At 46.1% G+C, this 13,877-nt stretch overlaps 1 protein-coding gene across 2 annotated transcripts in view; it reads left to right on the forward strand.

The window, feature by feature from the left end:
* Positions 1-13,877, forward strand: part of LOC118378856 (nuclear receptor subfamily 6 group A member 1-A-like) — a 217,051-nt gene that overhangs the window by 129,591 nt on the left and 73,583 nt on the right. Inside the window, exon 3 of one of the 2 annotated variants that reach the window (XM_052525262.1) lies at positions 4,199-4,222. The exons of the other annotated variant lie outside the window; for it this stretch is intronic. Within the exon in view, the coding sequence (XP_052381222.1) occupies positions 4,199-4,222 (24 nt within the window). The remainder of the gene's footprint in view (positions 1-4,198; positions 4,223-13,877) is intronic. 2 annotated transcript variants of the gene reach the window in all.

Here is a 13,877-nt window from a genome sequence, read left to right on the forward strand (position 1 = left end):
CTTTCCTCATGGTGCCATCTATTTTGTGAAGTGCACCAGCTCCTCCTGCAGCAAAGCACCCCCACAACATGATACTGCCACCCCCGTGCTTCATGGTTGGGATGGTGTTCTTCGGCTTGCAAGCATCACCCCTTTTCCTCCAAACATAACGATGGTCATTATGGCCAAATAGTTCTACTTTTGTTTCATCAGACCAGAGGACATTTCTCTAAAAAGTATGATCTTTGTCCCCATGTGCAGTTGCAAACCCTAGTGTGGCTTTTGTATGGGGGTTTTGGAGCAGTGGCTTTTTCCTTGCTGAGCGGCCTTTCAGGTTATGTTGATATAGGACTCGTTTTACTGTGGATATAGATCATGTTGTACCTGTTTCATCCAGCATATTCAAGGTCCTTTGCTGCTGTTCTGGGATTGATTTGCACATCGCACCAAAGTACGTTCATCTCTAGATATAGATCATGTTGTACCTGTTTCATCCAGCATATTCAAGGTCCTTTGCTGCTGTTCTGGGATTGATTTGCACATCGCACCAAAGTACGTTCATCTCTAGGAGACAGAACGTGTTCCCTTCCTGAGCCGGTATGACAGCTGTCTGTGTGGTCCCATAGTGTTTCGACTTGCGTACTATTGTTTGTACAGATGAACATTGTACCTTCAAGCATTTGAAAATTGCTCCCAAAGATGAACCAGACTTGTGGAGGTCTACAATTTATTTTCTGATGTCTTTGCTGATTTCTTTTGATTTTCCCATGATGTCAAGCAAAGAGGCACTGGGTTTGAAGGTAGGCCTTGAAATACATCCACAGGTACACCTCAAATTGACTCAAATGATGTCAATTAGCCTATCAGAAGCTTCTAAAGCCATGACATCATTTTCTTGAATTTTCCAAGCTGTTTAAAGGCACAGACAACTTAGTGTATGTAAACTTCTGACCCACTGGAATTGTGATACAGTGGATTATAAGTGAAATAATCTGTCTGTAAACCATTTTTAGAAAAATGACTTGTCATGCACAAAGCAGATGTCCTAACCTACTTGCCAAAACTATAGTTTGTTAACAATACATTTGTGGAGTGGTTGAAAAATGAGTTTTAATGGCTCCAAACCTAAGTGTATGTAAACTTACGACTTTAACTGTATATGAACAAATGTTTGTGGATGTCAGTTTGATAGCTTGTGGGGGGTAATTAGTGCATGCGTTCGTGCGTGTGTGAGCATGCAGGCCAAGACTACTGTACGTTTAGTACTGTACTGGTGGTCAGCGTGTGTGAGCATGCAGGCCAAGACTACTGTACGTTTAGTACTGTACTGGTGGTCAGCGTGTGTGGGCATGCAGGCCAAGACTACTGTACGTTTAGTACTGTACTGGTGGTCAGCGTGTGTGAGCATTCAGGCCAAGACTACTGTACGTTTAGTACTGTACTGGTGGTCAGCGTGTATGAGCATTCAGGCCAAGACTACTGTACGTTTAGTACTGTACTGGTGGTCAGCGTGTGTGAGCATGCAGGCCAAGACTACTGTACGTTTAGTACTGTACTGGTGGTCAGCGTGTGTGAGCATGCAGGCCAAGACTACTGTACGTTTAGTACTGTACTGGTGGTCAGCGTGTGTGAGCATGCAGGCCAAGACTACTGTACGTTTAGTACTGTACTGGTGGTCAGCGTGTGTGAGCATGCAGTCCAAGACTACTGTATGTTTAGTACTGTACTGGTGGTCAGCGTGTGTGTTTGTCTATTTATACACATGTGGAGTCTGCAATGGAGGGATTTCTGTGGACCTGTGTAGAGGTGAGGAGTCCATAGACACAATAAGTGGTGTCTTCCTCCCTCCTTCATGTCCAAGTCTCTCTGTCTTCTCCACTCAATCTGAGAGGAAAATAGCTGCCGGTTATTCGACTCCTCCTCCTCCTTAGAGCCTTTTTTTCTCCGGCTCGGTCCGGATGATTTTTTACATGGCTCCGAGCAACTGCACAGATTTTTCAGCTGCGGAAAGAATCCTTTTGGGACGTCATTTGCATAATCTATGACCGCTAAGGTTAAATATTTGAATAATTGTCTCAACCCCCTTTAGTCCCCAAAACATTGTAAGACACTCATGCTCTATCTGTGTAAAGCAGTGAACCATGAAATTTTAATTTCAATAAATACATAAATAATTATTCTCTGTGTGGAGATCGGCATCACGCCATGAAGATTATCATATTAAAGTAAGAAACATATTTTTTTAAAGCAAGCTTGATAAAGGCTCAAAAACAGTGAGCAAAGTACCTTTCGGCAAAATACCTTAAGCGGGGAAAGGAAGAATCAGTATTATGTTTATTTGTTATATATTACACAGGGATTGCTCTGAAATGCACGTCTTACTATTTTTTTTTCATCCATTTTCAAAATGTTACCATTTAATAAACATTGTACTGTAATTCTAACTGTAGTAATTTACTGAGTCACAATAACCAAGTCGACTAGGTTGTTGTTTTTATGCGTGTGAGTGGATGTATTGTGTTTATCATGAGTGAGAGGTTATAAAATGAGTGCCTGATTCATTACATCTCTCATACTGAGTTCATTACATCTCTCATACTGAGTTCATTACATCTCTCATACTGAGATGATTACACCTCTCGTACTGAGATGATTACACCTCTCGTACTAAGATGATTACACCTCTCGTACTGAGATGATTACACCTCTCGTACTGAGATGATTACACCTCTCGTACTGAGATGATTACACCTCTCGTACTGAGATGATTACACCTCTCGTACTGAGATGATTACACCTCTCGTACTGAGATGATTACACCTCTCGTACTGAGATGATTACACCTCTCGTACTGAGATGATTACACCTCTCGTACTGAGATGATTACACCTCTCGTACTGAGATGATTACACCTCTCGTACTGAGATGATTACACCTCTCGTACTGAGATGATTACACCTCTCGTACTGAGATGATTACACCTCTCGTACTGAGATGATTACACCTCTCGTACTGAGATGATTACACCTCTCGTACTGAGATGATTACACCTCTCGTACTGAGATGATTACACCTCTCGTACTGAGATGATTACACCTCTCGTACTGAGATGATTACACCTCTCGTACTGAGATGATTACACCTCTCGTACTAAGACCCCTTATACCTTTATTTTCTTGCATTAGATTTAAGATGGATCTGAAACGTAACTAGATACTGTCGATTTAATGGGATTGAATACAATATGCAGAGACAAATATAATCATTGAGTCATTGAGTCACAATGACAGAGTCATTGTGCCATATATGGTAGAGATATGTTGTAACAACTGTAGAGACTAAATGAACAGAGAGGATCTGAATATCAATGGCTATTCCCTGGAAGGGGCAGCTTGACTCAAATCCATATAGACCTCCATGCCATCTGGCTCCCCTGGCTCCCGTGGCACGTTCAACCTCCTGTTAGCCAACCAGGTTGGCACATGGGGTCACGGAACATATGCAGTGGTATCCTCCTGTCAGACATGGGTTGGCACACTGGGTAACTGCTTGCCGATGAGGTACATAGAAATGCTTTTTATAAAATGGGCATATCCCCTCAGGCCATTCAAGAACTCTGAATTAGAAATACAGTCTATCATAATGTACAGAATCACTAAAAGTTCATTGGAGAGTCTTATTTTCAGATAGGCTTTGAGGATCAGAAATGTAGCTGAATGTAGAATTACTATATTTCTGTTAGCTGTACTGTGAAGCCTACTCCCCTATTTGCCTGTTCTCTCTCTAAATCCCTTTGCATACTGCAAAACAAGCTCATTTGATCAGTACTCGACAGCCTGTGATTCCTGGGGAGGCATTATGGAAACATTTGCATAATTCATTTTTCATAAGTCTATGTTAAACTATGTTTGTAGCAAGCAAATTGATGAACAACCTTATCGCTGACTTGATGAAGTTGATTCTTGCCTGTCGACTCTGAACTACTACGGCGTTTGACCTCAATAGCCATGAAACATGATGATGACAATAGTGATGCACTGCGAAATCCAAAATGGATTTACGATAGGAGATCTACAGTAATCTTATTGCATACTGTTTGGCTTTGGAGTTGTGTGATCTGTGCTTTGACCTGCTTTCTCTCTCTCTCTCTCTCTCTCTCACTCTCACTCTCTCTCTCGCACTCTGTTTGTCTGTGTCTGTGTCTCTGTCTCTCTCGCAGATGTAATCAATGAACATCACTTAGGTAAGACAAACATTTGCTCAAAAGAATGCAAGAATTTTATATGAATTGATATTAATGTGTAATGTAACTTTGGAGTGTTGATGAGGTTTATAAGCGTTGTGTAGTACTTTGTCTCTTGTAGGATCTAAATGCAGGATGACATACAGACCGACACGCACGCACACACAAGCACGCACACACACAAGCACACAGAGAAGAAACACACACGCATACAGTCACACCACACAAAGTCCCCACATTAGCCATTCGTATTCTCCCTTTGACAGTTTGCGTGGACACACACACACAAACATTCACACTCTCTCTCACACACAGAGGAAATAAGGATCTCTCATATTAAAGGGTACATTTTGAGGGCTAATGTGAAGTAGGCCTACTACTTCCTTTCCTGTCCGATAGAGTGGTTGAGCCACAGTGTGTGTGGAATTACCGCCATGTATTCTGGCTCATACTCTTCTTCTTAATGCCCAACGATTAGAAAAAGGTGCAATTGCATACAAGGTCACCGAGTGAGCGGGGGATCGTTTTAAACGGGTTAGCGAGCGCTAGTTAATTTGCTGAGATTAGCGTAAGCCTTGTGCTGCGGCGAGGAGCAGAAGGCGGACGGGGCCTCTTGACTGTTAGTGCCGTTTGACATCGGGATTAATTTGACCGGGGAGATTACGCCTCCCGCTTCCCACTCGCTGACAAGCAGCGACTTTAAACCAGGACGCCAAATTGCGGCGCTAATGGTTTTGAATGAGGTGGGGGAGAGAAGGGAGAGAACTCTGCAGAATGACTGAAATGGGGTCTGTATTACATTTGCTTTATTTTTCTCCTTTTTGTCACTCAAAAACCATGCCATGAGGTATCACTTGATCCGGCTGTTTCTTTTTCACTTCTTTCTCACTTTCTTTATATTTCCTCCCGAACGGCGCAGCGGTCTAAGGCCCTGCATCTCAGTGCTAGAGGCGTCACTACAGACCCTGGTTCGATTCCAGGCTGTATCACAACCGGCCGTGATTGGGAATCCGCACAATTGGCCCAGTGTCGTCCGGGTTTTGCTGGGGTAGGCCGTCATTGTAAATAAGAATTTGATCTTAACTGACTAGCCTAGTTAAATAAAGGTTAAATAAAAAATAAAATTCTCAATTGTCTCTCCCTCTCTCTCTCTCTCTCCTCCCCCTCACTCTCTCACACACTCTCTCTGCCCCACCTCTCTCTACTCCCCTACCTCCTCTCTCTTTATCTCTCTCCCCCACCCCCCATGAGTAAAGGAACTCAGCATGGGGTGGTGAAGAAGACTTAAGAAATGAATAATTGAAGTGACGAGCACTTTAGTGACGTGTTGTCTCTGGATACGACTACTTATACCTTTGATGAACATTGCACTCCCCGACCCTTTCTTAGAATCCTGAATATAAGAACAGCTACTTCTAGTAGATACAATAATTATTTAAAAGATATATATAATAATGTTAGTATATCATTAAATTAGCAATGTGCTTTGCTAAATTGGCTCGATGAATCAAATTGTCATATTGGATTCTTATAAGAAGTGTGCGTATCTTCTTTTCCCATCTTTAGGTCCTTTGTTCTGAACAAAGGTACTGATGTTCTTCTCCTCAGTCAGTTTGTTGGCGGCTTGTGTGCATCACAGGCCATGACTACAGTACATCCTACAAGCATACATATATGTGTAGGTTTTACTGCTGAAACCCAGGGGGTTACCGCTAACTCTATCGCTAACTAACCCTATACGAGGAGACTTGAGTTTAGTAGGCCGCTGTCGCTGACTGTTGTGTAAGCAGGGAGCGCCCAGCATGAATAAAATAATGCAGGCATCCTCCCAAGCCTGCCGAACGGGGGCTTTTTGTCCTAAGCTAACTGGAGCAGGAGAATGGGTCTGTACAGCCATCTAGCCTGTTATTTCTGCAAGGGCTGAGCACCGGACCCACTAATGCTATGTGACAGTTCTGGAGCAAGGAGGAGGAGGGATAGAGAAAGGGAGAGGGGGGGATGAGGAGAAGGGATGGAGAAAGGGAGAGGGGAGGGATGGAGAAAGGGAGAGGGGAGGAGGAGGAGGAGGAGGAGGGATGGAGAAAGGAGGAGGAGGAGGAGGGATGGAGAAAGGAGGAGGAGGAGAAGGGATGGAGAAAGGGAGAGAAGGGATGGAGAAAGGGAGAGGGGAGGAGGAGGAGGAGGGATGGAGAAAGGAGGAGGAGGAGGAGGAGGGATGGAGAAAGGAGGAGGAGGAGAAGGGATGGAGAAAGGGAGAGAAGGGATGGAGAAAGGGAGAGGGGAGGAGGAGGAGGAGGGATGGAGAAAAGGGGAGGAGAAGGGATGGAGAAAGGGAGAGGAGGAGGAGAAGGGACGAATAAAGGGAGAGGAGAGGAGGAGAAGGGGTGGAGAAAGGGAGAGGAGAGGAGGAGGAGAGATGAAGGGAGAGGAGATGAAAGGAAGAAGGATGGTGAGGTGGAGAGGAGGAGGAGGAGGAGGAGGAGAGATGAAGGGAGAGGAGAGGAAAGGAAAGGAAGAGGGATGGTGAGGTGGAGAAAAGGGGAGGAGGAGAAGGGATGGAGAAAGGGAGAGAAGGGATGGAGAAAGGGACAGGAGGAGGAGAAGGGATGAATAAAGGGAGAGGAGGAGGAGGAGGAGAAGGTTGGAGAAAGGGAGAGGAGGAGGAGAAGGATGGAGAAAGGGAGAGGGAGGAGGAGAAGGGTGGAGAAAGGGAGAGGAGGAGGAGAAGGATGGAGAAAGGGAGAGGAGAGGAGGAGAAGGGGTGGAGAAAGGGAGAGGAGAGGAGGAGGAGGAGAGATGAAGGGAGAGGAGATGAAAGGAAGAAGGATGGTGAGGTGGAGAGGAGGAGGAGGAGAGATGAAGGGAGAGGAGAGGAAAGGAAAGGAAGAGGGATGGTGAGGTGGAGAAAAGGGGAGGAGGAGAAGGGATGGAGAAAGGGAGAGAAGGGATGGAGAAAGGGAGAGGAGGAGGAGAAGGGATGAATAAAGGGAGAGGAGGAGGAGGAGAAGGTTGGAGAAAGGGAGAAGGGAGGGAGAGGGGAGGAGAAGGATGGAGAAAGGGAGAGGAGGAGAAGGGGTGGAGAAAGGGAGAGGAGGAGAAGGGGTGGAGAAAGGGAGAGGAGAGGAAAGGAAGAGGGATGGTGAGGTGGAGAGGAGGAGGAGGAGAGATGAAGGGAGAGGAGAGGAAAGGAAGAGGGATGGTGAGGAGGAGGAGAGATGAAGGGAGAGGAGAGGAAAGGAAGAGGGATGGTGAGGTGGAGAGGAGATGAAGGGAGAGGAGAGGAAAGGAAGAGGGATGGTGAGGTGGAGAGCAGGAGGAGGAGAGATGAAGGGAGAGGAGAGGAAAGGAAGAGGGATGGTGAGGAGGAGAGATGAAGGGAGAGGAGAGGAAAGGAAGAGGGATGGTGAGGTGGAGAGGAGGAGGAGGAGGAGGAGGAGAGATGAAGGGAGAGGAGAGGAAAGGAAGAGGGATGGTGAGGTGGGAGGAGGAGGAGGAGGAGAGATGAAGGGAGAGGAGAGGAAAGGAAGAGGGATGGTGAGGAGGAGGAGAGATGAAGGGAGAGGAAATGAAGAGGGATGGTGAGGTGGAGAGATGAAGGGAGAGGAGAGGAAAGGAAGAGGGATGGTGAGGTGGAGAGGAGGAGGAGGAGGAGAGATGAAGGGAGGGGAGAGGAGAGGAAGAGGGATGAAGGGGAAGTGGTAGAAGAACAATAATGGAGGAAAACAGGGATGCAGGGAAATGTGGACCAGGGAGAGAAGGGTGTTAGAGAATGGACCACAGTCATGATGGAGTAATGAGAGAAGGTGAGGTAATGGGAAGAGGAGAGTTGAGGTAAAGGGAGGAGGAGTGAGGGTGAGGTGAAGAGGAGAGAGGTTGAGGTGAGGTAAAGGGAGGAGGAGTGAGGGTGAGGTGAAGAGGAGAGGGGTTGAGGTGAGGTAAAGGGAGGAGGAGAGAGGTTGAGGTGAGGTAAAGGGAGGAGGAGAGAGGTTGAGGTGAGGTAAAGGGAGAAGGAGAGGAGAGGAGGTAAATGGGGAAAGGTGAGGTAAAGGGAAGGGGAGAGGAGGAGAGGTGAGGTAAAGGGAAGGGGAGAGGAGGAGAGATGAGGTAAAGGGAAGGGGAGAGGAGGAGAGATGATGTAAAGGGAAGGAGAGATGATGTAAAGGGAAGGGGAGAGGAGGTAAAGGGAAGGGGAGAGGAGGTAAAGGGAAGGGGAGAGGAGGTAAAGGGAAAAGGGAAGGGGGGAGAGGAGGTGAGGTAAAGGGAAGGGGGGAGGAGGTGAGGTAAAGGGAGAGGTGTGGTAAAGGGAAGGGGAGAGGAGGTGTGGTAAAGGGAAGGGGAGAGGAGGAGAGATGATGTAAAGGGAAGGAGAGATGATGTAAAGGGAAGGGGAGAGGAGAGGAGGTAAAGGGAAGGGGGGAGGAGGTAAAGGGAAGGGGAGAGGAGGTGAGGTAAAGGGGAGGAGGTGAGGTAAAGGGAAGGGGGGAGGAGGTGAGGTAAAGGGAAGGGGGGAGGAGGTGAGGTAAAGGGAGAGGTGACGTAAAGGGAAGGGGAGAGGAGGTGTGGTAAAGGGAAGGGGAGAGGAGGTGTGGTAAAGGGAAGGGGAGAGGAGGTGTGGTAAAGGGAAGGGGAGAGGAGGTGAGGTAAAGGGAAGGGAAGGGGAGAGGAGGTGAGGTAAAGGGAAGGGAAGGGGAGAGGAGGTGAGGTAAAGGGAAGGGTAGAGGGTAGAGGGTAGAATGTATGCACACATGACTGTAAGTCGCTTTGGATAAAAGCGTCTGCTAAATGGCATATATTATTTATTATTTATTATTATAAAGGGAAGGGTAGAGGAGGTGTGGTAAAGGGAAGGGTAGAGGTGTGGGGAAGGGAAGGGTAGAGGAGGTGTGGTAAAGGGAAGGGGAGAGGAGGTGAGGTAAATGGAAGGGGAGAGGAGGTGAGGTAAAGGGAAGGGGAGAGGAGGTGAGGTAAAGGGAAGGGGAAAGGAGGGGAGATGATGTGAGGTAAAGGGAAGGGGAGGTGAGGTAAAGGGGAGGTGAGGTAAAGGGAAGGGGAGGTGAGGTAAAGGGAAGGGGAGGTGAGGTAAAGGGAAGGGGAGGTGAGGTAAAGGGAAGGGGAGGTGAGGTGAGGTAAAGGGAAGGGGAGAGGAGGTGTGGTAAAGGGAAGGGGAGAGGAGGTGTGGTAAAGGGAAGGGGAGAGGAGGTGTGGTAAAGGGAAGGGGAGGAGGTGTGGTAAAGGGAAGGGGAGGAGGTGAGGTAAAGGGAGGAGGAGAGAGGGAGAGGTAAGGTAAATGGAAGGGGACCACAGAGATACAGTGCAATTGTAATCATTGTAATTATATTATAAACATCCATTGGATTTTATTGTGTTATATTTAATTCTGTGACACTCACTCACACATTGTGATTCCATGAAACTTGGAGTGATATGAGAATCATTATTCCAACAGCAGATTCCAGTTGGATGTTTAGTAGAGTGGTGATACTGTAGGTTGTTTTAGAGCTACAGAGCCTTCAGAAAGTATTCAAACCACTTGACTTAGTCCACATTTTGTTGTTACAGCCTGAATTTAAAATTGATTACATTTAGATTTTGTGTCACTGGCCTACATACAATAATACCCCATAATGTGAAAGTGGAATTATGTTTTTAGAAATTACTACAAATTAAATAAAAATTAAACTTTTAAATGTTTTGAGTCAGTAAGTATTCAACCCCTTTGTTATGGCAAGTCTAAACACTCTGTGTGCAGTAATAGTGTTTCACATGATCAGTCGAGCAGTGAATTCCAAAATCAGATTCAACCACAAAGACCAGGTAGGTTTTCCAGTTCCTCTCAAAGAAGTACACTATTGGTCGATGGGTAAAAAACAAAATTAAGCAGACATTGAATATCCCTTTGAGCATGGTGAAGTTAAGAATTACACTGTGTCAATACACCCAGTCATTACAAAGATACAGGCGTCCTTCCTAACTCGGTTGCTGTAGAGGAAGGAAACCGCTCAGAGACTTCACCATAAGGCCAATAGTGTCTTTAAAACAGTTACAGAGTTTAATGGCTGTGATAGGAGAACACTGAGGATGGATCAACAACATTATAGTTACTCCACAATACTAACCTAAATGACAGAGTGAAAAGAAGGAAACCCGAACAGAATAAAACATATCCTAAAACTTGCATCCTGTATGCAATAAAGCACTAAAGTCAAATTGCAAATAATTTGGCAAAGAAATGTATTTTATGTCCTGAATACAAAGCGTTATGTTTGAGGCAAATCCAACACATCACTAAGTACCACTCATCATACTTTCAAGCATGCTGCATCATGCTATGGGTATCCTTGTTAGGATAACAATACGTGGAATAGAGCGAAGCACAGGCCAAATCCTAGAGGAAAACCTGGTTCAGTCTGCTTTCCAACAGACACTGGGAGATGATTTCACCTTTCAGCAAGAAAATCATCTAAAACACGAGGCTAAATATACACGGGAGTTGTTTACCAATACGACATGTCATGTTCCTGAGTGGCCTAGATACGGTTTTGACTTAAATCGGCTTGAAAATCTATGGCAATACTTGAAAATGGCTAATGTACGAATATTGTACAATCCAGGTGTGGAAAGCTCTTAGACACTTACTCAGAAAGACTCACAGCTGTAATCACTACCAAGGTGATTCTAACATGTGTTGACTCAGGGGTGTTATGTAAATTAGATATTTCTGAATTTCATTTTCAATAAATTTGCAAACATTTCTAAAAACATGTTTTCACTTAGTCTAGGTATAGGTATCGTGTGTAGATGGGTGAGACAAATAATCAATTGAATACATTTTTTATTCATTTTTATCCTTAACACAACATGTGGTGTGAATACTTTCTGAACCACTGTATACAGATGATGTCTATAGTACAGTGTTCAGTCATCGACATCCTGGTATCAGTTTATATGTGTCAAATGTTTGTGACGCAAAGCAAAAATACCATGTTGCCATCGAAGTGGGATGACACAACATCTTTTAGGGCTCAGTGTGAGATTGGCGTAGGCTGGGGGTGGGGGTAAGGTCTTGGGTGGGATCGCTCTGATGTTGCTGTAATTTGTGGCATTGGGGTAAATGGTAGACATCCATAGAAATAGAATTACACACACACACCACACCACACACAGCACACCACACCACACCCAGTTGATTTATTAAGTGATGCATACACCCATGCTGTATTACCACTGACAGCCAGTAGTGTAAAGTACTACATAAGTCGTTTTTGTGGATGTCTGTACTTTACTTTACTATTTGTATATTTGACAACTTTTACTTCTCTACATTCCTAAAGAAAATAAGGTACGTTTTACTCCATACAATTTCCCTGACACCCAAAAGTACTCATTACAGTATGAATACATAGCAGGACAGGAAAATGTTCCTATTCCCACACTTTTCAAAAAAACATCCCTGGTCATCCCTACTACCTCTGATCTGACTCACTAAACACACATACTTAATTTGTATGAATGACAATGAATGAATGAATGAATTATTCATTTGTGAGTGATGTCTGAGTGTTGGAGTGTGCCCCTGGCTATCCGTAAATAAACAAAACAAGAAAATGGTGCAGTCTGGTTTGCTTAATATAACTAATTTGAAATGATTTATACTTTTACTTTTGATACTTAAGTATATTTAAAACCAAATAGTTTTAGACTTTTACTCAAGTAGTATGTATGACTGGATGACTGTTCCTTTCTATTTAGGTATGGCTGCTGTTTCCACCACTGCTGACATGTGTAATTTATTTATTTTACCTTTATTTAACTAGTCAAGTCAGTTAAGAACTAATTCTTATTTTCAATGACGGCTTAGGAACAGTGGGTTAACTGGTCTAGGAACAGTGGGTTAACTGGTCTAGGAACAGTGGGTTAACTGCCTGTTCAGGGGCAGAACGACAGATTTGTACCTTGTCAGCTCGGGGGTTTGAACTTGCAACCTTCCAGTTACTAGTCCAACGCTCTAACCACTAGGCTACCCTGTTCATATGAATACTATCCATATGAACACACAGATGGATAGTATTCCAACAGTTTGTTTTCTCAAACCTCTACGACACTTGAGTAGTGAACACACACACCACACACACGCCAAGACTAGAAGGGAGTCACAAAGGAACGAGAGAGAAACAATCAGAGAGCAAAATAAAAACAAGTATTTTTTTTATTTTTATATATTTTTTTTCTGTGCTCTGCTCCTGCCCTGACAAGATCATACACCATCCCCTGAAGTGCAAAAGATGGGAGGGAAAGATATGAGGGGGCGAGGGAGAGACGATATGCGAGAGGGAGGGAGAGCGAGAGACAGACAGAGAGATGAAAAGGAGAGAGAGAAATACTAGAGGGAAAAAGACAGTCTGTTCCCCTCTTGTCTGAGAAGCCTGTCATTACGATGTTGGCGTCGGCAGGGTGGAGGAGGGGGGGGTGGGGACAGACTTGGCGGGGAGTCTCATCTCCAAAATATATACGGGGTGAAGCAAAATGGCTGCCTCACCAAGCCTGGGGAGAGCGGCAAGGAAATCAAGCCTGTGGAGAGAGGGAAGGAAACCAAGCCTGTGGAGAGAGGGAAGGAAACCAAGCCCGGGGAGAGAGGGAAGGAAACCAAGCCCGGGGAGAGAGGGAAGGAAACCAAGCCTGGGGAGAGAGGGAAGGAAACCAAGCCCGGGGAGAGAAGGAAGGAAACCAAGCCCGGGGAGAGAAGGAAGGAAACCAAGCCTGTGGAGAGAGGGAAGGAAACCAAGCCTGTGGAGAGAGGGAAGGAAACAAAGCCCGGGGAGAGAGGGAAGGAAACCAAGCCCGGGGAGAGAGGGAAGGAAACCAAGCCCGGGGAGAGAAGGAAGGAAACCAAGCCTGTGGAGAGAGGGAAGGAAACCAAGCCTGTGGAGAGAGGGAAGGAAACCAAGCCTGTGGAGAGAGGGAAGGAAACCAAGCCTGGGAGAGAAGGAAGGAAACCAAGCCCGGGGAGAGAAGGAAGGAAACCAAGCCCGGGGAGAGAGGGAAGGAAACCAAGCCTGTGGAGAGAGGGAAGGAAACCAAGCCCGGGGAGAGAGGGAAGGAAACCAAGCCCGGGGAGAGAGGGAAGGAAACCAAGCCCGGGGAGAGAAGGAAGGAAACCAAGCCTGTGGAGAGAGGGAAGGAAACCAAGCCTGTGGAGAGAGGGAAGGAAACCAAGCCTGTGGAGAGAGGGAAGGAAACCAAGCCTGTGGAGAGAGGGAAGGAAACCAAGCCTGTGGAGAGAGGGAAGGAAACCAAGCCTGTGGAGAAAGGGAAGGAAACCAAGCCCGGGGAGAGAGGGAAGGAAACCAAGCCCGGGGAGAGGGGGAAGGAAACCAAGCCTGAGGGAGAAACCAAGCCTTGGGGAGAGGGGAAACCAAGCCGGGGAGGAGAGGGGGGAAGGGAAACCAAGCCTGGGAGAGAGAAGGAAACCAAGCCTGGGGGAGGGGAGAGCCTGGGGGAGAGAAGGAAACCAAGCCCGGGGAGAGGGGGAAGGAAACCAAGCCTGGGGAGAGGGGGAAGGAAACCAAGCCCGGGGAGAGGGGGAAGGAAACCAAGCCCGGGGAGAGGGGGAAGGAAACCAAGCCCGGGGAGAGGGGGAAGGAAACCAAGCCCGGGG

The sequence above is a fragment of the Oncorhynchus keta genome, chromosome 9 (genome assembly GCF_023373465.1).
Source record: "Oncorhynchus keta strain PuntledgeMale-10-30-2019 chromosome 9, Oket_V2, whole genome shotgun sequence".
Lineage (NCBI taxonomy): Eukaryota > Metazoa > Chordata > Actinopteri > Salmoniformes > Salmonidae > Oncorhynchus > Oncorhynchus keta.